The 25,800-nt window shown below is 38.9% G+C and overlaps 1 protein-coding gene across 4 annotated transcripts in view; it reads left to right on the top strand.

Annotated features, from left to right (window-relative positions):
• Window positions 1-10,327: 10,327 nt before the first annotated feature.
• LOC121992391 (probable polygalacturonase) overlaps window positions 10,328-25,800 on the top strand; it is a 45,944-nt gene continuing 30,471 nt past the window's right edge. The window contains exons 1-5 of one of the 4 annotated variants that reach the window (XM_042546723.1): window positions 10,328-10,502; window positions 10,688-10,735; window positions 10,866-11,237; window positions 11,439-11,559; window positions 18,721-18,895. In XM_042546723.1, the coding sequence (XP_042402657.1) occupies window positions 10,893-11,237; window positions 11,439-11,559; window positions 18,721-18,895 (641 nt within the window). In that variant the 5' untranslated portion in view covers window positions 10,328-10,502; window positions 10,688-10,735; window positions 10,866-10,892. Of the gene's footprint in view, window positions 10,506-10,675; window positions 10,736-10,865; window positions 11,238-11,438; window positions 11,560-18,720; window positions 18,896-25,800 lie in introns of all 4 variants that reach the window. The other 3 variants (XM_042546720.1, XM_042546724.1, XM_042546722.1) reach the window with 3 other exon arrangements.

Here is a 25,800-nt window from a genome sequence, read left to right as displayed (position 1 = left end):
AACGCGAGTTGACTTTACTGGTCCGGGGCGCCCGGAACAGTCCGGGGTGCCCGGACCAGCCCTGGGCGCCTGGACCATCCTTTTGACCAGGATCGAGTTTTGACTCGATCTGATCGTTGGGGGATAAAGTTTATCCCCCCAAGGCGCCCGGAACCCCTTCCAGGCACCCCGACCAAGGCTATAAATATAGCCTTGGTCCAGAAGCTTTTCAACGAACTCAGAATTGTAAATCCAACGCTTGTGCGCTTTAGAGTTTTAGTTGAGCTTCTTTCTTTTTGTACTTCAACTCTGTAAGAGGCTTCTCCGCCTGAATGAAATTGATATTGGGCTTAATCTTCCTTGGATTAACAACCACATCGGTTGTAACCAAGTAAATCTTGTGCCTCGTCTTTTTAATATTTTATTTATCTGCTTTGTTTATTTTACAAGTGTTAGCTTAAAGAGTTCGAGGAAGGGTTGTTCGTTTTTGATTTTGCAGGATATCCAACAACCCCCCTTCCAGCCGACCGCAACGGTCCTACAATTTCGGCCAACTGAAATAGAGCTCACCTGAACCTAATTTCTGACCTTCTTCTCGAGCAGGTTCCACTTTGGCTTCTCATCCCTCGAACATCGTGCGCATCCTTCTCGTCCATCGGTATACTCTTCCGCAGCACCTCGTCCCTCGGATGCACCGAGCCCGTCGGCTCTCTTCCCGTGCCATCCTTCTCGCTAGCTGCATCTTCTATTCGACTTTTTGTGTTCTTAAGCTCCTGTACACTTAGACACAAGGGTTAAACACTAGCAGAACCTAACATGACTTGGTTGATCACATCAAAACTACCACGGGGTACCAACACGTAGGCGTGTGAGAAAAACCGCTAAGTCTTTTTAAAGGAGGATCTGGTGTGATAAACCATATGATCGCCTCGATAGACAAGCCAATCACTAACATCATCGGATGAACCATACAGACACATCAAAAGATGGGATGATTGCTAAGGCCATCAGATTAGAGGGTAGGTAGACCATCATTTATACAGAATGTCGCACGTCATCTTTCTTGTATGTAAAAAGTAAGCCTTATGGATGCACGACAATACAAGAAAGGAGATATTTATGACATCGATAAAAGACAAAAAATTTAGTGAGGCGCACCAACCCAGGGTCTTGTCTTGCATTTATGACGTTTACAGTTTGACTAATTCAATTGAGTTCAGGGTTCATCAACACTTTACAAGGTCTGTCAAAGCCCGGTATCTGGGGTCGAACAGGTCCTCGTAAGGGTAGAATGCCCCATCTAAGCCTCCAAGCTATAGATGATCATTCCCTCAGCCGAGTAGAAGTTCCTGATTTAAGCTCGAGCTGACCTGCAACCGTTCCACCACCTAGAGTGGGTCAATTAATAACAAGATTTACAGAGTACCCATTAGCCGACCGGCTACTTGCCGACCGACTATTACCCCAATTCAAGGTAAAGATCAACCAACCAAATTTATGTTTATCTGTTCTTGACCCACGCCGAGTAACACAGTGGTAGGCCGTATGATTTACTTCTCAAATGATAGTAATAATCCCGAAGAAATGCCTAAGTAGCACATAACACTACCCTTGAGGAGTAGCTAAAGCATTACTAGATAGACGCATAGGGGGATGGCCTTAACTCCATCCTCCGCGCCCTAGTACTCACATACAAAGGGGAAAAAGTAACACATAGATAGGCAAGGCAAATCAAAAGCACAGTTCACTACAGGCTAAGAAGGGTTTACATTCAATTTGAGGTTGTTAGGCAATACTTGGAAAATTATTCAAAGACAGGGAAGGCTTCCTCTAGGAGTTCATTTAGGATATGCTGGCGGTCTAGAAAATCTTCGGACGATTTCGACGCCAGCAAACCTGCTTTCTATAATTGGGTAAGGACTCCTTTGGCACCATAACAAAGCATCTGATTAATAGTGTTGCCGACTTGGGACCCAAATTCAGAGGGAGCCAAGTAAATCTTCTTCCTCGCTACAAAGCAATCATCCTCCCATGCTTGGTAATTTGCTAGCTCATCCTAGGACTTAAGCAGCTCAGAGTTCACCCTAGCTAGTTCCATCTTAGAGGTTGCAGCTTCAAACTTCACCGCCTCTAACTCAGTGCACACATATGTCAGGGCAGTCCTTTGGACATCCGGTTGTTGTTGGTGGTCAGCTTCCTGGGAGGTCTGGCAGCCAATTTAGTATCTTTTGTCACCAAGCTCACCAAGATTGAAGCATAAGCAACTTCTAGCTCCTTTAGCTTGGCGGAGAGGTCTTGGACTTCAAGGGTTTTTGTGGCAAGCTCAGCCACCACTTGGATCCTTTTCGCACTAGTTCCTTTAGCTTTAACTTGGTGGAGAGGTCTTCTCCTAGTTCCTGCGCTTTCTCTGTCTCAGCACTAGCTAACTCCCTAGATTCTTGCACTTTTTTCTCCAGTTCGCCTAATCGATCAGCTTGCATTGTGGCCTCCTGGGGAGAAGTTAGGTTAAAAACCTGACTCGCAGCTCTGGAAGACTACATCTCCCTAGCTTATTCTGCAGGGATTCATTTTCCACGTGCAAACCCCACAACGGCTTGGGATACACCCATCCTAGTCACACAAGTTTGTCAAAGGGTATAACTAATAGCATTCCATATACAAAGGTAGAGTAATCAAAACTTACTACAAATAGCTATTGGGAAAACCTGTCTTCTAAATCCAACATCGAGCAATCCAACACCTTGTCTGCCTCCTCTCTCCAGACCTCTGCTAGTAGGCCCTTTAGTCGCACATGCCGTAGACTGGTGGAGGATCTAAAACTGGAATGGGGGACAACACTTGGAGGGATGCCACATTGAGGGTAGAAGTAATAAGGAAGCTATTTTTAGCCGGGCAAGATGATGGACAAATAACCTCCGCAAGTGGGACGGCCAATGAGGTAGAAGGCCTGGGAAGCGCCAAAGAAGTGGGAGAGCCGAAGACCCGAGAGTTGTTTCCTTTGGCAACAAGCTAGGAGAAGAGGGGAGTGAAGTGACATGCCCAGGAGGGGCCAAAGTGCTCACCTCAATTGGAGTAGATACCCGAGCAAAAGGGTGGGTTGAAGATGACCGCTCAGGAGAAGATTACACCGAAGGGGTAACTCGACGTCGTTTACGTTGTAATCGGAGGGGTCGTTCAAGGTCCTCTATCGAAATCTTCTCGGGAGTGGTAGAGAGTCGAACAATTGCCCTCTCCTCATTGGTGGCCACCCCACTAACACCCGCCTGAGGACAAGAAGCATCTCCAAAAGAGTCGGTCGGCTGATTCTCTTGGCCGACTAAAATGATTTGCCCTCACCATTTTATTATGTCTTTCTTTAACTTCGAGGAGTTGAGGGTGAAGTTCTTAAACAGGATTTCCTCTGTGTAAAAAGAAAAAAATCTCAGTCGGTGAGGATGTAAGAGCTAAGTTACCTAGGTTTACGAAGAGATTAGGGAGTGATGCACTGACGGGACTCGGTCCAAATATATGAAGAAGGCTTTTACGTAGCAAGGAGGGGTGGAGAAACTACATGTGTATCAACTTCTCTGAAGCAGCAGCACAGGCAGGCTTGTGATGATGGTCCCCTAAAGTATGGGCGCAGGGGATTGAATAAAGAAGAAATGAGATTTTCATCCCTTATTAGAGGAGGACATGTTCTTAAAGAGCACTGATTTAGGTCGGGACTGGACCATGAAAACTCATGGTTCTAATTTTTTGAGATAATAAAAATAATGAAAGAGACGTGGGGATAAAGGGATATCGTATAAATGACATATGATTACTATTTCGCACATAGCGCATAAGGTATTGGGTGCAAACTAAGAGGGGGGAAAGTGGAAATATTGGCTTAGGTCAGAAAAAATGGAGGAATGGGAAATCATAGATCGACGTTAAGTTGACCCTTGAAGAAAGTGATAAAGCTAGGTGGAAGACGATGAAGGTGGTCTTGAGGGTCAGGAATGTGAAGGTAAAAGATTATGGGATCTTTAGGTTCAACCTAGCGGACGTGAGGTCATAACCATAAAAATCAGAACGGAAGATGGCGTACTAGGGGGCCAGCGTTTCTTGAGCCATTATCAAGGAGTAGAGAAGGGAGAAGGTCGAAGAAAAGAGTAGGCGGAGAAGGAGCACTTACAGGGAAGAGGATGCACAAGCAATCGTAGGGGCCGAAGGTTAGAGAAGACAAAGCATAAATGGGTTATTCTCCATAGCACTTAAGGTTTTAAAACTAGGATTCTGAGGATGCCCAGGAATATGAACCGTGCAATCGAAACAATCCTATTACGGGTAGCCATCAGATTAGAGAGGGGGAGTTATCATCAACCGTGCGGAAAGGCATACATCAACCACTACCTCAAAATAGAGTTGGTAGCACACGTGATGATCACCTATAAAACGACATTTATGATGGGAGAGATGAGCAAATTATTACCCTGATATGCTATCGCCAACATCCTACCTTGCATTAAAACAACGGAAGGACGTTTCTGCGAAAAAGGCACCACGTGAAATGGCTTCAAAGAAATGTCATTGGAGTTGATGCCCGGTCACACAATGGGACAACAATAGAACTCGAGTTTAGTTAGTCAACCATAAGCCTCCTTTGACTAGACTTGAAAGGGAGGCTTGTGATATGGTGTATAATGGAGGGGCCAGTACAATGAGAAAGTCAATAGTCAATATGACATAATGGTCAAAAGTAAAAGAGGGGTGGTGGTCAAGGGTGAAAAAATTCTGGCTGGTCCAAAAAAGGAAGTATAGTCAAGACCGAGAAATTCTTCTTGGACTTAGTTCTCTCACCTCATAGACACGACTCTCGATATATACCCGATCAACTTCTTAGTTGGTCAGGCCCCCAGGGCTTAGTCCCCTCATTTCCTCCTGGGCACCGCTCTAGTCTACACCCGGTCGGCTTCTTAGCTAGTCGAGCCCCCAGGGTTCAATCCCCTCATTTTCTCCTAAGCACCGCCCTAGTCTACACTCGGTCGACTTCTTAGTTGGCCGGACCCCAGGGCTTAGTTGCTCATTTTCTCCTGGGCACTGCCCCAATCTACACCTAGTTGACTTCTTACATGGTCGAGCTATTGTTGAGAGACAACATTGTCAGGAAATCATAACTACTTGTCAAAGAATAACTACTATCCATCAGAGAATATTCTGATACTTTGCCCCTGCATATCGTAAAACCTTCCTCTACCCAATGAGAGTTCGTCATACTTCAGCCATCACCCGACATGCCCTAACACCCAACATTCTCTGATGCTTCATCGTCACAGAGGTTATGAGAAATAGTATAAAAGGGGGATTTTCTCCGTTAGTCAGGTACGTGCACACATACACATCTACTATAGTACTACTGTTCATCTTCTTATTTCGACACTTTTCACTTTATGATGCTCTTAACTTGAGCGTCGGAGAGCCTGCGCTAGGGATTTGTACCCTGGTTCTTGCTCTAACCCCCCTGCGATTTCTCTGCATGTGCGCAGGTTCGTGGGTACCATCGGTAACCTTTCCTTCACCCCCACATCGCTCCGCTGTAAGGAGAAAGAGCTTGCAATGTCCCCACATGCCCTATATCTGGTCCTCTTTTCATCAACGTCCTTACCCTCATCACCGGCTCTCTCATCCGATTCAGCTTTCGGACGGGATCACATATCTTTAGGGAAAAATTATTTCTATCTTCTAGTCATTTGACGGTTGGGTATAAGCTGATCTCATGATTTATCTCTCTTTACATAACTGAGGACGGACTATGAGGGACGTCTGGATGAACGTAATCGCCTTTATACTATAATAAAATGAATGTGATGATATACCCCACAGACAAAGTCGAGTTAGTACTTAGATAGTAGAGCAGGAGTCGAATCTTTGGAGAATAATCTTTTGGTGAATAAAATCCCTCTCATTTAGAGATCACTTGGTTAACATGATTTACTCTTTTCATCTCGCAATGGGCTGATGATTTGGAATACTTGGAGTGAGCAAGACGCCCTTTGCCACATAGAATAAATATGATGAATGGTAGAGAAATTAGTGGGGACTGGGGGTGGATACTGGTTGTTCTTTAATTCACAGGTCTTATATATAACTTAGGAAGATTAACTTAATATAAAGTGTGCATCGCTTTTAATATCTCATGTATGACTTATCTTGATTTAATATAAGTTATGCATCGGAAATGAGAGAAGGAATAATACAAACGCTAACATCTTGGTTTAGAAACCTTCCTTCTTACTAAAGGACCATTAGATTCTCGCCTTCATAGTTTTCTTGAATTCAAATGTTTTGCAATATTACAAAAACTAAAGAATTAAGAGGAAGAGTGCGTAAGTGAGCTCAAATGATCAAAATAATATCTTAGGAATGCTAGCCTTCAAATGTTCCCCTTAGTCTAGACTTCAACCCTCTTCAACTTCAATTTACGGTTATATTGTGTCGGCATTGGTTAGTCGGCTTGATTCATTATCAGTCGATTACTTTTTCGATCATAACAACTCCTAATCTGTCACTGACTCTATCAATTGACTAATCCATTATAGCTATAAGGTCATCAAATCATTGATGTTCAAATTAAAGGCTATGACGTTTCTATCATATCATTAGTCGACTTTATATTCATCATCATCAGTCCAATAATATCAAATTAGTTGAATGTGTAGTCAACTCAAGCACGAACAAAAATATTCTATTCAATGTTTGATTCACTTGAGTTGACTATTTGATAACTCAATCACCAGTTGACTAATGATAATTTTTAGTCAATTGAATCGTCGTTCATGACTTAAGTTGAATATTACCCGTCTCGGCTCCTCCACTATAAGTTCACGAACGCCTTAACTTCTGTACCAATACCCGTGCAGATAAGTCCAATGGAAGTGTGGCAGTGGTCCTCTTAGCTCAAACCATGTGTGGCCCTACATGGCTTGTTATAACAGTACATAAAATCATGTATACTATATAGTATGGACCGTTTGCAAGTATTTTGTCATCTTCACTTATATTAGTTGTTACTCTGTATCCATCATTTGACAATAATTAGCTGGTATGTTACTATCAAACAGAGGCATAGTTTATGCTCTTTGGCAATAGTGAAATCAATGTACTAAACTTCAAGTTCCTAAACAACTGGTTGTAAATAATTTCCATATGCAAACAATGGTAAAGATCATTGGATTCTGTTATATATCATCTCTTTGTAGAGTTCATCTCATAAAGAATTGTTTGCCCCCTATACAAACTGTGTAATCTCTATCGTCTTCAAGTTGCTTTGTTATCCATTAAGATTCTTTCTTATCTATCTAGTTGCCCTTATACACAAAAGGGGACCCTAGTTGTCCTCTTGAACACAATGAACAACACAATTTCATTGACATAATTTGGTGGGACTGTCTGTATCTAGAAGCTTACTTAATTTGTCCAATTGAGTGATGAATTGTTGATTTATCTAACGCCATACTTTATCAAACAATTATAGTGAGAATTTCAAATATGTAAAACGTTTCAAATAGATTGAGGTGTAAATTGAGAAATCGTAGAAAATAAAAAATTCTATAAATAGAAATAAGCCGTAACCGTGAAAAATATTTTTAAAAAACTTCATATAAAGAAAAATATCATAAAAAACTTGACTAATAAAAAAAATTAACAACGGACCATTTTCATTTAATAGAGACTGCCCGAGTAGCATCTCATATATAGAAATAGCCCCCGAGCACCGCACCTGCGGTAAAACACATGACATAAATTCAAAAATGATGATTGAAAACTCAACCCAGAAAGTAAATTTCATGTGTGGTAGATTTACAGTAAGGGTGTAATCGAGTCAAGCTAAATTAAACTCTTGAATATTTAAATTTAATTTATTTATAATTGAACCGAGCTCGAATTTTACTTAACGAATATATTCATGGCTCACGAGCTTATTTAAACTTTTATCGAGACTAAACGAGTTTAATAAATATAAATTATAAATTTAAATACTCATTCAAAACTAAATTATATATTTAGAAAAATTATAATATTCTTATTAAAATTTATAATTTTATTTTAATAAATAAATTTAATATATTTTTCTATATGTGGCAAAAAGGCGATTCGCTCGCCCCTAGCGCCCCCCCGCCAACCCGTCCCTAGGCCAACATGGAGGAGGTAAATCACGGGTGGCTACTAGCCATTAGTGCAAATGGCCAAGACATAGAGTGTAAAATATATGAATTCAACATCAAATCTATTATTTTTTTATTTAAAAGTTGATTCATTAGCTTAACGAATATGTTCACGAGCTAACGAGTATGAAACTTGATCTTGGTTTGTTTATCTTAACCAGCCTCATTAAACGAGCTTTTATCGAATAGAGTTTCGAATAGCTCATGAGCGGCTTGGTTCATTTATACCCCTAGTTTTGGGATTGTGAAACTTGGACGCCATGGGCTTGGCACGAGCACTTGTCGAATTTACTTGGGAGGATATATGAATTTAGGGGTGTAATTGAATCGAGCTATATATATATATATATATATATATATATATATAATAACTTTTCTCTTTTTCTTTTTAAATAAATATAAAATTATCTCTTCTCTCTACTCTCTCCTGTAATTACATGTAACAATCACTGTGATGTTGATTTTTAAATTTGGTATAGCTGCTGCTACATGTTGGCTATAATATGTAGTAATTACTGTATAGTAGTTACTACAATATTGTAGCAGCTACTTGTAATTGTAGTATATAATAACTGCTGTCCCCTCGGGACGGTCTAGTGGCTAGCACATGAGGTGTTGCCACCCTGAGATCTAGGGTTCGAATCTTGGCAAAGCCGAGGTAAATGTCTCCCTTATGTGCTAGTTAGTATTCCAAAGGCAAGTAGCCGCCCGTGATTTACCTCTTCTGTGTTGGTCCTGGGACGGGTTGGCGGGGGTGCTGGAGGGAACGTATTCGCCTTTTGCCACCATACAATAACTACTACAATGTTGTAGCAGCTACTACATTGTAGCTTCTACGCGTTGTAGTAATTACATCACTTTTAAAAACTAGCGTCACAGTGATGGGTGCATGTAATCATAGGAGAGAGAAAAGAGATTTTTATTTTAATTTAAGAGGAAAAAGAGAAAAATTGTTACATGCAAATAAGAGAGAGATTTAAAAAATTAGGTTTTGGTCGCATCAGATCGTCTACGTCAGATGTCACTCACGGTCGCGTAGGAGACATCAAACATGATATTATTTATCTCTCTCTTTCTTTCTCTATATATAAAGCTTTGATATTTTAGGCGATGCACATGGGTGCCTCACTGTATGGGAGACACCTCCATTCACTAGAGGCACCTCCCCTATAGTGAGGCGCTCACACACGTTGCCCAGGCTAAAATTACTATATATATATATATATATATATATATACTATGAGGGCATTCAACGTAGACAATCTAACACAGTCAAAACCTAATTTTTATTTCTCTCTTTTACATGCAACAACTCTTCTCTCTCTTTTTATGCAAAAGGTGAAATTCGTTATGCTGGCGACCCCTTACGACTACCCACACTATTGTGAGAGAGTAAATCAAGAAATCGAATTAGCGATCATATAGCAGGGTAGTTCCTCGGTCTTTTACCAAGATTCAACCCTTGCTCAATTCTACAAATTTACCATATGATAACCAACTCGGCTACACCCTAAGCTCTCATTTGATTACATGTAAGGTAGTGCTAATTTCTACAAATCAGTATTAAGGTGGTGCTGTCATCATCGAACCAGTACCATCAAACTTTGGTGTTGGTTTGTAAAAACTAAAGTGATGCCCACGGTACAAACCAACATCATCTTGGTACTAATTTGTAAGATGGATAATGTTGATTTATAGAAATCAATAACATTCAATAAAAGAAAAAAAAAAGAAAATTGTTATATGCAGATGAGAGAGAAAAATACAAATTTGAATTTTTGATCACAGATGTCACTTACAATTACTCATGTAAAATTTATAAGGTATCTTTTTTTAATAACAAAGATGTTCACAAATTATGAAGATGAACTATGAGAGATATTTGAAATAACTAAAATCATCGTTTACTATAACAAACAGATTCACAAATCTCTAAATTAACATATTCTCACGGGTTCAAACTAAATACTATTAAACTCGAATATTTTTGAGCTCGGTTTAAATTTGACTCGTTAACTTATTAGAATTATCTGAATAGCGGGTGGCTTTGGATTAAAAAAAAAAACAGAAAAAACCTTACGAAACAAAACTGCCGCGGTTTCCATGTCCCGCAGAAACAGCCAGCTGCCGTTACAAGCGCACCAGCACTTGACGACAGGGGTCGAAGCCCCATTCCGCTGTCGGTCGTCTTCCTTTACCTTTAATACGACTTCCAGTTCCAATAGAGCTGCAAGAGCCGATTAGGAGCAACTCCGGAGAAAGCGCTGCGAGCTCGAAACACGCGCTCTCCGACAAAGCCCTTCTTTCTGCACTTCTTTAATTCCGGAGGAGGTCAAGGTGGTACATCTTCTGCGATTCTCGCTTTGGAATTTTCTCTCTCTTCTTTTTCTTCTTTGCGTTTGGATTGGTTCTCCACTTTGTGCCTTTTGGATTCTTCTTCCTCGTCCCCAGCCTCCTCGTAAAAGATCCATTAATGAATCTAAAAACAATGGCAAGATGTTTTTTTACAGAGAGTTTCGCAGGTTTGCTGGATCTATATCACTCTTGGATTTTTCCGATGTAGGATCTTGGTAGGTTCTTCCGTTCAGAGCTGGTTTTGTGGTTTCAGAAGCATGTCCGACCTTATTTTGTAATTTCTTTGTGCAAGTCGAACTCGAAGAAAGGGATGAAAACACCTTTTTCTTTTTGCTTTACTCTTAGATTTGAGAATCTCTTCGCTCGCAAAAAATGGCGGGGAGGCTGCTAATGGCGCGCCTGCTGTTGGCTATTCTACTGGCGCTGTTACAAGGCGGCGCCTTTGTGGCGGCGGAAGGGGATGAAACGTGCTCTGGGATCGTGCCGATGAAGAAACGGGGTGAGGTGGTGTCGATTACAGACTTTGGAGGGGTTGGAGATGGGCGCACTCTCAACACAGAGGCTTTCGTGAGCGCGGTCGCCTGGATTGAGCAAAGGAATGCACCAGGTGGAACCCTTCTTTACGTCCCTTCCGGTGTCTGGCTTACTGGGGCCTTCAACCTCACCAGCCACATGACGCTCTTCCTTGCCCAGGGTGCCGTCATCAGTGCCACACAGGTTATATTTCTATCTCCCTTTTTTACGTAACAATTTTATTTGTTCAAAGGACAATTATTTGATTCTGGAGTCGCAATCATGTGGTCTCAGTATTCTTTATTTTTCATTTCTATTAATTTTAGTGTGTGGTTTGGTCGTTGACTCAGTAATGGTTGGGTTGCTTGAATCCCCTTCTGCCATCCTGAATGATCCATTTTGCAGGATACATCAAGTTGGCCACTGATTGATCCTTTACCATCATATGGAAGAGGAAGAGAACTACCAGGTGGGAGATATATGAGTTTCATTCACGGCAATAAGCTTCATGATGTGATAATAACAGGTGTGCTTTTGCAGAAGTGATTTTGATATTTATTACTACTGTGGTGGTTGGCATATATACTTACACAATAGGTTTAGCTTATTCTGTGTCTGCTACTATTGGTTGCTACTTTCATTACACTGCAAACCATTATATCAGGAGATACCAGCAAAGCTACTTTGATTGGTTTGTAGCAATTTTAAAGAACTTTTGTTTGTCATGTTCTGCACCAAAGACTTAAAGCTGGCTAATTTTGTGTTTAGAAAAAAAAAAAAACCCTGTGCAAGATGAAAATGGCTTAGTTCCAGAGAGACACTAAGAAAGCCTTGGAAACACCTTAGGTTCAGGTTTCTCCTTAACTGAAATATTGGGATGCATATTTCCACATATACCCACACAACATATGAGAAATGGGTTCTACCATGTAACCCATGAGGCGAACCAACTTTTGACACAAAAGGCTTATGAAGTCTTTTCGCAATTTTGGATTATCATTCTATGAATTTGATGCATAACGAACAAATTGTGTCGCTAAAACACAAACTCTTGTTGAACGAAGAGGGAAAATTTGGTTAAATTGAAAGATAATTCTGTGCATGGGATTCTAACCCCTTATATTGATCGAGATTATGATCAGATCTTTGAAAAAACATGACTGAGCTATCTGAAACCCTAACAACGCCAAGCAACTCTTTTAAAAATTAAATAATTGAATTGATAAAACTCCTATTGACATTGAAAATCCTAAAAATCTCTAATGATTAATTAAAAAATACTATGTTATTCTTCCCTAGTAAGAAGAACTCAACTTTTTCTAGCAAGGTAGAAGTATGTTTCGTCAACTCTTCCACCCCCCACATAAGGGTGAAGTGTGCCTCTCTAGAAGATGGTTCTAGTTACTTTTGTTGAATCTCAACAAATAAATCCGAGTGCTATGTGTTGTAATTTCTTTTTTATGATTCATTCATCTTCTATGTCTATGAATCATTTTTAGTGGACTAAATATCTTTTAATGCTTCCATGAGGTGCTACTGTTTGAATATGAATCACATTCTTAGTAACATGGGATGACTATAGTGGGTGGGAAGAGTTGGCACCAAAGTAGTTAGAGTACTACTTATAGGCAAATCAACCAACAAAGAAAGGGGCTCGAATGCTCCTCACGATATTAGATCCTCTATACTGAAAAATGGACTAATGTTTACTTTAAGTGGTAAATCGATAATGTAAGCATTAGAAACTATTTTCCTCACAATAGGGAATGGGCCCATGGATTGACCATGAAGTTTTATATGTGTGTTTTCAGGGAATCACTCAGGACAAATGCAATTAACAACATATTCTCCTATATTGTATTCCTTTTGATTATGATGTGAATTTTATAGAGTTCACTATTCTGTGCAAGTTTTCTCCTACCATGAATATGTATCTTTCGGATACACTTAGAAATGCCCTCAGTTGGCTTAGAAAGGTGGTAGGTAGTTAAATGATTATAATGAAATAAAATTAACTAGATGATGAAGTGTAGAGCTATAGATGACCCTTAATGAGCTTTTACCCATAGAAAGATTTATGGATCTATTATAAACAAACTTGACAATGGGCAAGACAAAATCACATATCCTTGAGCTTAAAGTTTCCTACTAGGCATCTAAGTAGGATTTATAAGCAACAGTTAATAATTTGAGTTTGACCATCAATCTAGGGTGTCATACAAATGCGAATTTGAGTTGTGTTCCAAATAATCTTTAAATGATCTTTCAAAATAACTAACAAGCTTAACATCTGTATCTACCACTATTGATGTGGATAACTCATCTTATCTAACAACCTCTTCATAGAACAACGTAACTTAGATATAAGTTGCATCATTTGCTGCAATTTTAGAAGACCTATTTACAACAATTAAGATGCAATCATGACTTCGATTGGTTAGGGGAGCGCTTGTTGGAGTTAAGAAGATGAAAGGGCACCCCTTCCCCTTGATCTTCTAGCTCATTTAATTCTTCTATTAATAGAGGGAGAGGAAGAGTCATCTTCCTCTAATATATATGCGTCCAAGCCAATGAAGAAAAGGGGAGTTTTGCAGGATCTTGCTGTGTGCAAGGTTTGTGTAAAGTCAGGTTCGTCCCATATCTGAAAGGTCTCTGTGCAAGGTTTGTCTGTGTGCGCAAGATTGTAAGAGAAGAACATCCATTAGAGAGGGATTTGGCTTGTGGAATCTTGAAGAGTTTTTCGATTTGTTCGTGATCGTTCTTTCGACAGCAAGTTATTCTTCGATATTTTCTCCAATCTTCTTCTCCGAGCATCACTGTGAGTTTTTCGTTTTGTATGAAAAGCGAAGATTAAGATTTACTACGGGAGATCACTGTGAGTTTTATAGTTTTTGTATTTATGTATTTTTCATGCTTTAGAACTATCAACAATGGTATCAGAGCGTTGCCTTAGTTTTAAGAATGCATGATGGATCTTTTTGCTTGCATGATTTGTTACCGTGATAAGCCAAGATCACAAATATAGATTTGTGCATGTAGGTAGTATACACGTAGATCTGTTATATTAAACGCCTAAAATGATAAGCCAAGAGATCTGTGCAAATATACCTTTGTTCGAATGGTATGCACATGTTCATCGCTGAAGAAATCGCCGACGGAGCTATCATCAAAAGTGAAATCGCGATAGTGTCGCGATCTGCCACCATTGCCGGGTGCTGGGAAATACCAGTCGCCTCGCATGAAAAGAATCAGCGACTGCTGCCGACCACGTGTTTGTCACATAGAAACGGTTGTAAACACCGACGACCAAGTCGAGAGGATAACCATAGGTGTCCGACCGGCTAGCGCTAGAAACGACACTAGAAGATCGGCAATTGATTGTAGTAGTCGGCAACCTCGCCATTGCATGGGGTGACAGAAATGACATCGATGTGCTTGTGGGCATGGCTTCGGTAGAAGAAGCGGGCATGCTTCGGCGTTGGGCAGAAGACATGGTTTCATGAAAAACAAAATAACGTTTGTTATTAATGCATGTTAAATGCATATTAATAAAACGTAATTTGTTTTTTATTGCATTGCATGACATGTCAATTAATTAATTGAGACTAGATTTAATTAATTGGTTGAGTTTGACTTAAAACGAATCTGTTTCACTGAACCAAACTAAATTGGTTTGAACCACTTTAATTCAAATCAGACCCAGGTCTGGTTCAAACTATTAGTAGGTTTAACCAGACCAGATTGGTCTAATTAGACCCAGATTTGATTTAAATCATTGATTGATTTAATTAGACTATGATGGTTCAATTAGACATCGGTTTTGTTCAAACCATTATTTGGTTTAACCGAACTAGTTTGATCCAAACCAGAATCGATTTGGGTTGATTTAATAAGGCTTGGACCAGTCAAATTTGATCAAATAGATTAGATTTGTTCTAATGGGTCAGACTTAATCCAATAGACATTGGGTTGATCAAACGGACTTGAGTTTGATCAATAAGTCTGAGATTGGCTAAAATGGACTTTGATTAAATAATAACAGAACATAGGTACAGAAAATCCCTGTCCAATTAGATTAGTTCTAACGAGGAGATTGGATTGAGCTCAGGACTTGGATTCCTAATCGACCGATCAAATGGGTCAATCAATTTAGACTCCTGAAAATCAAGAAGATTTATTTTTCTTGATTAATAATATTGGTTCTATGTCTGTATAAATTGAATTAAGCCGGTTTTGTACTGGTTAGTTGATTTTGTACTGACTTATTTAATTTTAATTTATAGATGACACAGATAATTACCAGTCCTGGAAACTCGAACAAGAAAAGTTTCCAAGCTTGGATAATTATAGGATCTGGACATTCATTTGTTCACTGTCGGAGAATCCAAAGGTGGTAGCACACCAAATATGGAGGCTCTCCAATGGGAGAATCTTATATGCATAGTTGTGTGTGGAACTACTTCACCATGAGTTCCTAGAGGAAGATCCTGAAGAATTTGAGAAGGATCTAGAGGAGGATCCTGAAGAATCTGAGGAGGATTCTGAAGAAGTTTCGATGATAGATCAAATTGAAAATCTTGAAGTTGGTCTATCTGAAATTACCTCAAATGAATCCAAGTTTAAGGGGATTATGTTGGTCACTGCACTAGTGTCTGTTCTAGTGGAAGTGGTGTTAGCCTATCTAGTTTGTTAGAGTTTTGTTATTATTATTATTACTGTCATTATATATGAACAATATTAGTCTATTTAGTTCACGTCAGTTTGTTATATGTTAACAATATGCAGCATGTTCATGTGAATGATATGTTCGTTTATATACTGATTAATCTACATGATACATGATAAATGATTAGTTTATTTTATTAAATGATTAGTTCATTTAATTAAACAAATCATGATAGAATAATGATTAGTTCATTTGTTGGGATGTATGCAATAGTATTGATGTTGAATTGATTGATCATACGAATGATGAGTGAAAATGTAGTTATTACTTGATTTTGTAAACCAACTCAAATTAACATTGAGTCAATCATAAATTGCAGCATATGAATTACACTGAATACTAAATAATATGTTTATTTATATTAGATCATGACAAATAAAAATATCATAGCTAAACTCAATAACAGAGAGAAATTATATGAGGATAACTACAAAATCTGACAGCTCAAGCTACAATATGTTCGTGAGGAAAAGAAGTTCTTGAGGCTATAAAACAAGTTATGTAAGAACCTGTAGATGATCCCACTACAGAACAGACGAGATCTTGATGCCTATAAGGCATGGAAGGAGAAGGACTCCACTGCTAAGGGAATATTGATTAATTCAATAATTGATGACCTAGTTTTTGAATACGAGTCGTATTTTACGGCTCATGCAGTCTGGGTAGCCCTTAAGGAGAAATATAGTGGAGTAAGTCTGAGCAAGTTTCGACAGCTGACGATTAAGTTTTGACAGCTATAAGAAGCATCCGAATCTTTCAATGTTCAACACCTGAGGGAGATTCGAACACATAAGGGCTCATGCTTGCCTATTTAGTTTAACACATTCTATAGGAATTATGCAGTAGTGTAGAGTACTTGGCAATTGGCAATTGTGTGATCTATGTAAAAGGTAAATTATAACTATATGCCAAGGTGTTAGTTTGTTAGGTAACTCCTTGTGAGTTACTTCCTGATACTCATCTAAGAACCTTCTTGAGGTGGCGGGGCCAACCTCAAGGTGTTGAGCAACTAAGGCTATTATCATTCCTAAGTCCTTTCATTCTTTTCAAATTAACACTATGGGAAGAGGTGAGGGGGCTGTCTTGAAGATTGAGCCGACTTAGATTTTGGTTTGACTGGTTAGATTTTGTCATAACAACTTGATGTTTTGTCATTGTATTTAAAGATATAAGTGTTTTCTCTCCCATGCTGGGTTATAGAGAGATCATAAAGCAAGAGTCTACTAAGAATGATATCGTAATGAATTTTATTAGTGTAAGGGTTCATCTCAGTATAACTTATTGCAAACTTATTGCAATATCTTATCTCTCCCATGCTGGGATAAATTCTATTTATATCCCTTTGCATAACTTATTGCAAACAACTTTATAATTAACCTTGTTACATGTGACATACTAAAACATACAACTCCTTATGTAGGGATGTAGTGACTCCAGGTCAAAAGACTATTTATACTAATAGTCATAATGAGAATATTTATGACACTCATATAATAATCCATGAAACATTCTCATGACGGTCAATTCAGTACATATTCTCTAATATATACCCATGTGTTAACTTGATATTTTATATGCATAACTTGTGAGATTAAGTCATGCTAGTCTCAATGCATTAATATTGCCCTTGTATATTAATACTTGACTAGGAACAATTGAGAGTGGTGTTCTATATATTCTCTCACAATCAATTCAACTAATTGATATGCTAACCTACCATTATAGGACATTATTATATTTATTCAAGCTTGCACAGATTTAAAGCAAATATAATAAACACAAAATGTTGTCTTTTATTTAAAATATGATACAATAATCTCATATCAATTATTTCATGATTGACTCTTAGGGCTGACACTAACACTTTGTTGAAGAGGTGATTTGATGTTAAAGATATTATTGGTAGTTGATCTATACTCAAAGTGATCATGTTCTCTATTAATTTCTTAAGTTTTGTTTTTCTTGCATGAGAGTAGTATGTCTTGTTTCCTTGTTATGTCTAGATTATGTTATGTCTTAATGTATTTTACAAGCTGGACCTATCTTGTGGATGAGTACTAAAGGTATTGCAGTTTATTAAGTATTACATGTAGTCAGTTTAGTTCTGTGTAATGATTATTTCATTGAGAAGCAATACAATAATTTCTTTCCCTAAATTCTACAAGTATAATACCACAGACTCTTTGCCAAACCACAGAGAAAGAGTAGAAAGTAGTTTCTACTCTTTCTTTGCCCAATGATGAAGCTCTAAAGAAACATTAAGAAAGCCTTGCAAACACCTTAGATTTGGGTAGGGCAATTCGGATCACCATCACACCAATTTACATACATATCTCCTCATTTCTGTAATTCTTGATTCATTTTCTATTTAGTTTTTGAAGTGATTACCAAGCAATAACAAGATTTCGCCTACATGATCTACTGTACAGAACGTTGTTGGTTTTGTTTACAGCTTAACAAGCTGCCTGCCTAGGTTAGCAACAAAAATTTTACTAAGATGAATCTTGCATGTTTTTTGGGAAAACATCTTATTTGTGTTACCAAATTGAAGATCTCATAACTATTTCACAAATTCAAGTAATGCAACTCTGGTTCACATGCACAACTTTGTACGGAATACAACTTCCAAGTACTGTGGAAAATATTTGAGGATTTTCATGCTTCAGGAAGACCATTAGGGGATTTGAAGTCAATTCTGTTGTCATTTTCTTGCCATCAATTATATAGTTTCCCTAAGTTTTTTTTTGTTTCATCAAGCCTTCATTCTAGTATTTTGTCTCGTCAATCTCATCACCCATGGCCAAGCCTTCATACCTTTAGTATTTTAGCCTCCTCAACCTCAATAGTCAAATTTATAGTTCTTTCATTGTTGTTTTTTTCTATTCTCATTATGCACTCCTTAACTTTCCATCAATTTACATACACAGCTACTGGTTTTGCACCTAACTGTAATTTCAACAGGTGAGAATGGGACAATTGATGGCCAAGGTGATTTGTGGTGGAATATGTGGAGACGGAGGAACTTGCGTTTTACTAGACCAAACCTTTTGGAGCTTATGCATTCTACAGATATCATCATCTCTAACGTGGTCTTCCTCAACTCACCCTTTTGGAACATTCACCCTGTTTACTGCAGGTGAGAATACTAATTATAATAATTATAATGGAAAAACAAACCTTGCTTGTCTTTTTTCCTTTGAGTATTTGAAACAATCTTGTTCTTTAAATAATGCCCTTCAGGACTATTTGACACTGCTTCTGTGCTATATTTGTTCTTGGTTCAAGCCATTTTGGAAATTGTTGGAGTTGAGACACCACTTGTTGGACTCCACGCTATTGAGAAATGTTTGGTAGAGTCATCCTCAATAAGGTAGATGCCCTAATTTATCACCTCTAGTCAGCCATTCAGGTCCATATGATGCGACTAGAATGTTTGGTAGAGTCATTGATTTTGTAGGATGTGAGTCATATGAAGTCCATGTGACCTCTTTGAGTGTACGTTTTGCAATTATTTCAACATTTTATAAATATTTTTCCTTTATCCTGGGACATTGATATGTCGCCTTCTTGTGCACGAAGGGATGCTTTAGAATGACAAGAGATTCGGTCTGCACTTGCTCAGTGGCTTGGGCAAGTCTGCTGTTCTCGACCATATCACTCAAGTCATTGAACTAGACCTGACATGGCAAAGTGCCTTATTTAGGTAAACACCAAATATGTTGTTTGAGAATGCATTCTCTGCCTTAACAAGTCATGACATAGCAAAGGGACTCATTTTGGGTTATTAGATGAACTCCAGATATGTTGCTCTAGCCATCTTGCCTACTATATTGGGGAGGGATCAGTCATGCATAAGGCATATGATGCGATAGTGCTGTGTGGAGGGATCAGTCTCACATCTGATAGTTTGTCTTTTTTGTTTTTTTTCCATTGTAATCTTGTAGTGAGCTTTTATCTAACGATAGCATATAGGAAGAATCGAATCATAAAGCTTGAGAATCGGGGAAAATTGACTTTCCTTGGCACCAATCATCCTAAAGCAGTCACACGGGCCTCTGGAAATAATATCCACATTACTGGTATCAGAATAGTTTGTGCTCAGGCCACTCTGGTTGCCACAATTCAGGCAACATCACTATGCTGGTGGTTGTTCTATGAGATCACTGTGGTGAGTAGTGACAGCAACACAAGGAAAGAAAGGTGAGTGTGATCACTGATTAGAGATGCGCAGTTGATCCAAGCTTTGGATGAAGTTGCAGCTGAGGGAGTAAGGAGATGTGGACCAACAAGAGCATGGTTTCATCTCGAGGGAAAGATGAACAAGAGGGACAAGAGTGTGGCTGCCAAGGTCGAGAACACACATGATAAGCTATAGGGGCAACAGGAGCAAATAAGCAACAGCGTGAGAATGTTAATTTAGTGTATATATGAACAAAGATTGCTGAGCTAAGTGTTAATTTCTTATCGCTTAGTTTGGAGTTCTTCCTGATTAGAGATGGCAGTGATTGTGCTCTCAACACACCTTAGCAACTTGCTAATGCATATATGTGAAGGATTTGGGGAACTTCTTGACATGAAGATATTTATAGAAGGAAAGGAACTCAAATGATAAAGCATAATCTTTTACTTATCTCTGATTGATTATAATTCAATGCAACCCTTCTCTTGATTGATTATGCAAACACAAGCGAAGGGTCAAGAGTGTCTTGCCTCGTCACAAGAGTAGGAATGCTGGCTGCAACTAGAGTTTGCTGGTTGCGCAAGCTTTTTGGGAAGAGGAAAAGTTGGTTTTATATATATATATATATGGTGGTAAAAGGCGAATATGTTTGCCCCCAGCGCCCCGTCAATCCTCTCAGGGTCAACACGGAGGAGGTAAATCACGGATGACTACTAGCCTTTGGAATAATGACTAACACATAAGGGAGGCATTTATCTCAGCTTTGCCGAGATTTGAACCCCAGACCTCATGGTGGCAACACCTCATGCGCTAGCCACTAGACCGTCCCGAGGGGACTATATATATATATATGGGTGCTCATTGTTGCTGGATAAGGGAAGCATAGTGGTGGTTGATATCTGCTATAAGAGGAGGAAGAGGGCTGCTTGGGCTCCTATAGAAGAGGGAACGAGGCTACTGTAGCCGAATCTTGCAATTGGAAGAGGGGGCATTGAAGCTTACAGCTAGGTGATAGAAGGTAGTGGAAGCCCTGGATTGGAGGGAAGGGATGGTGGAAAGCTTGGACCAAAGGAAAGTGCCAGTGTAGGGCCATCTCAAGACAAAGGTGGTGGGTGGTGGTTGATAGCTGTTACAAGAGGAGGAAGAGGGTTGCTTAGGCTCTTACAGAAGAGGAAACGAGGCTAAGACCTCCACACCAGCTTCCCTATCCAAAATGCATAATTTAGGGTAAAAAAGTTACTTTATTAAATTTAGATATCCACTTTTCAATACATCATATATCAGCTTCCCTATTTCTTCTCTCTCCTCTATAATGTTTAGGGAATGGAATCCATTTCCTAATTTAGAGAAGTACTGTCCATAAATGCATAATTTAGGGAATCGATAGGGTAGTTGATGTAAAGATTTTTTAATTACTCTATCTAAAATTTAAGGTAAAATTTTTGAATAGGGTATCTGATGTGGATGCTCTAATGCAGCCGAATCTTTGCAAGAGGAGGCGTCGAGGATTACAACTAGGTGATAGAAGGTAGTGGAGGCCTTGGATTGAAGGGAAGGGGCGGTGAAAAGCTTGGATTGGAGGAAAATGCCAGTGGAGGGCCATGAGATGCCGTGGCATCTCAAGAAAAAGGTGGTGTAGGGCAACACAACGATGTGGAGGCAATGCAAGGCGACATGGGGGTAGTCGGGTAGGGAACGCGGTGATCCCTCGACTATGTGGAAGGATGGGTGACTCCCCTTTGAGAGGGGCATGGTCACTGTTGCCTTACAAGGCTACAAATGTAAGGTTTTAAACACTATAAAAAAAAAAGAGCCTTTCACCTTTAGATCTTTTTGAATTGTGAAAAAGAATGTTTCTAGTGTATATGTTATTGACTAATTGTTAATTTGAATATTAGTTCGATTTTAACTGTTGTGGATTTATTATCATACCGAGAGAGAGGCAAACATTCAAGTGTTTCTCCCTTTATGTTGGTTTACCTATAGATCATGCTTTCACACAGTTTGGTTCTTGTGCTCTCATCCATGACACAACCCACTTAGATTTAGTGTATTGTGGATACTCAGGTAGTGGTAGCTCCTCATGAAAACATTTAAAGGTACTTAGTTGATTGGAAATTGGAGTTTGATGGTGCTTCGATTATTGAAGTTGAGCTTTGTCACCTTGCTGCTTAAACAAATGGAACAACAACATCTGATCTATTTATAAATGTCATGCAGTACCATGCATTTTGATTTAAAAGTCCCATCTCTCTATTCAACAGAGTTGAGTTCTTCTTGGTGAGGAGAAGGATGCGAAAAATAAAATTTAATTTGATAATATTTGAATTTTGAATTCCAATTTGAATGGTTTAATAATTAGTATATTTTGATTTATTATCTTTCATTCTGGGTAGTACATTAATAAGGATAATTAAATTTCTTGATTTGCTTATATTTCTTTCATGGTTTTTATTAGAATTAAGTCTATGAAAGTCTAGTCTCCATGTAATTCTCAGTTCCAACCAATGAAAATTTTCCACTTTCAATTGTTTGTGTAAGATTTCCTTGTGTGAGCCTTAGTTCCCGTGTTTGACCAAATGATGAAGCTGAGGGAGGGGATGTGAATAGCCTTCCTTAAAATTGCTTGCTTAGATATACAAAGATAAGTAATGCAGCAAAAACAACAAAACAAAAAATTAAAGACTAAGCAATGCTAAAAATTCTTTGACGTGATTCAGAATCTTGATTCCTACTTCACAGTCAATTACTCATCAGTGAGTTACTCTATGAGATCCGCTATCCTTTCTCCTTCATTGGATCCTTTTGGAGATAGAAAAACCTCCTACAATTTTCTTCTTATAAACATAAAAGTTGATTGCAAAGAAGACAATATAAAGTGTGGAGCTTAAATAAAGACTATGAGCACTAAAGAATTGAACTTAGGAGGTTAGGAATAAGGAGTTTCAGTTAATCTTTGCGAGTTCCACTTAGTGCATATTTATAGTCTTCCACTGTAGCCATGCTTTAGCATGAAATCTACTTTCCAATGGAATCTAATCGACTAATGATTTAAGCTAGTCGACTGTATCACTAATTGTGCTAGTATGTTGTTCCGCTATAGATACTGTAGTCATTTGATCAACTTCTAGTCAACTAAATCACTATATCACATAAGTAATCAGCTAATCATAGTCTTCCTTTCCAAATCAACTATGCTTGGTGGATTGAATCTAACCCAGTCAACTACCCAATTGACTTAGTCATGGACAAAAATATTTAGTTTGTTGGCTAATCAACTTTAATTGATTGTTTAGTCAACTTAGGCAACTAAATCACCTTCGGTCGACTAAATCCTCAGCTTAAACTTACTTAAGTTCAACTCTCCGCCTATGTGTAGTCCCACTGTTATGCTACCGTAAGTGCACGGTTACGTTATCAGAAATAAACATATCGATCCAGGGACTATTGATTAAGCACTAGTTGAATTCACATGACGAATTATCTAGACAATCGAAGGGTGGTTTTGTCACTAACGCTTGAGAGAGATTGAGAAAAGAGAGAGAGGAGGAAAGAGAGAGAAGAGAGAGGGAAAGAGTGTGAGCGCAAGTGAATAAAGAGGAGTTGGATGGTGGATGAATGATTTTAGGAGTTTGGTTTCACTATGACGCTAGTTAATGTCCTTGTGCATTGTTCATCTCCTTACCTCCATACCTACACTCTTGTAGAATTTCTAACTAAAGTTCAGCTCAATCCCGCAAAAATTGCATCGGAGAGTTTACCCAAGTTTTAATGCTATTAAGTAAAGAAGCAATTTTAGAAAGTCCGAGTAAAAGATTACCCTAAGACCTCTCGGTCATACAATTCTAGAGTTATCTGATTTACTTTTTAATGGTAGATTAATGCAACTAAGTAGAAGAGGTAACCTAGAAAGTCCGGTTAAAGGGTTACCCTCTTTTACAAACCCTCGGTCATATAAATTTAGATTACATAAGTCACTTCCTAACATTAATCCGGGAGAAACTCTCTACACTCTAATTAGCTTCCCTTGTAGGGAATTGTCCTCCCTTTCAAGGACGATACCCTAGAGAGTAAAGGATACCCTCTGTCACAGGGCCCCGGTTAAACAAACCAAAGTATCCCCTCTGCACGGTGACCAAAACTCTACATCTTAATGTATTGACCTCACACACATTTCGTCAAACACATACAAAGCATAACACATATAGAACATGATATGAACACTTCATTATACAAGGAAATGACATATACATAGTTCATACATCAATCAACCATCACAATTACTCCCTACATCCTAGATCTGGAGATCTACTCCATTGCATAGGAAATACAATCAAGAGACAAGAAATTAACCATCCTACAATCCAAAACATGAGATAGAGATGCGTCATTGGTTTCTTGGATGGAATCCTAGTTCTGGAGATGGACAGATCATTAAAATCAACTGGAGATAGAGGCTCTAGGGTTCCCCAAGTGGGAGAACCCTAGATTAGAACATAAGATGAGTCAAAAGGGGGAGAAGCCCCTTTTATACCATGCCCGGCCCGTGTCACAACCGTGCCCCTAGGCACAGCTAGGGCGTGTCTCCCTTGGATGGGGAGGCATACCCGTGCCTCAAAGCACGACTCCTGTCTGGTTCTTCTCTGGATCTTTGTCATGGCTGTGCCATTTGGTATAGCTTGGCCTTGGTTGGGCTCTGGAAGGAGGCACAACCGTGTGGTTTCACACAGCCACTCCCGGATAGCTACTGGAGGAGGCACGACTTGCCCCGGGTTTATCTCTGGAGAGGAAGTATGACCGTGTTGTTAGTTAGAGCCCTAGAGCCAATCATTTGATGATTGTTGTATGGACTCATTGTATCATATTCTTATATATATAAAGGCATTTGTTTATGGTTATTATGCTTACTTGTATTGGTGTCAAATAACTAAGCATAATAGCGTCCTTGAGTAGAAAGTTCTTACCTATATCAATCGATTGGTTGAATCGATAGTGAGATGATATAGGGAACACTACTCTTAATCATTCCTAGTCGAGTATTAACATTAAGGGACAATGTTAATGCGACGAGACTAGCATGTAGGTCAACTCGATGACTTGATCTCACAAGTCATGGATATAGAGATATCAAGTTGACACATGGGTATGCATTAGAGAATGTATACTAATAACCCGCCATGAGAAAGTATCATGAATCGTTATATGAGTGTCATATACTTTCTCATGTGGCTATTAGTATGACTACTAGTCCTTGGACCTGAAGTCACCATGGTTCCCTACATAAGGAGTTACGTACTTTGGTTTCGTCAAACGTCACCCGTAACTGGATGGACTATAAAGACGATTACGGGGTATGTAACGAATTATGCAGAGGGATGTGAGTGATGTAAATGAGATCTATCCCTCCTATATGACGGGAGTGACATCGATATTCTTGATAGAGTGAGACCACTAAGTGCATGGCCATGCCCAAATGAGTCAATATGAAATATTGAGCTCATTTGATTGAGTGAGTCTACTTGGGATTCAAGATTTAGATTGATTAGAGGATGACATGGTCTATGCCTCATATTGATCAATCTAGATGTCTAGGATAGAAGGACAATGTCATATATTGTGAGGAGTCACAATTAGTAGTCACAAGGTGATGTTGGATCTCAACATTCTTGTAACTTGGGTAGTAATGATGTGTTGCTAGATACCGCTCATTACTTATGCTTCTAAATGAGTTTAGGAGCATTGCCAACGTTACAAGAACCTATAGGGTCACACACAAAGGGCAATTAGATGGAGATTAGGTTTATTAGATGAACCTAAAGGATTAGGTTCATGTGATGAACCAAATTGGATTAAGAGTAATC

The sequence above is a fragment of the Zingiber officinale genome, chromosome 6B (assembly GCF_018446385.1).
Source record: "Zingiber officinale cultivar Zhangliang chromosome 6B, Zo_v1.1, whole genome shotgun sequence".
NCBI lineage: Eukaryota > Viridiplantae > Streptophyta > Magnoliopsida > Zingiberales > Zingiberaceae > Zingiber > Zingiber officinale.
This window is presented reverse-complemented; position numbering and strand designations above follow the sequence as displayed.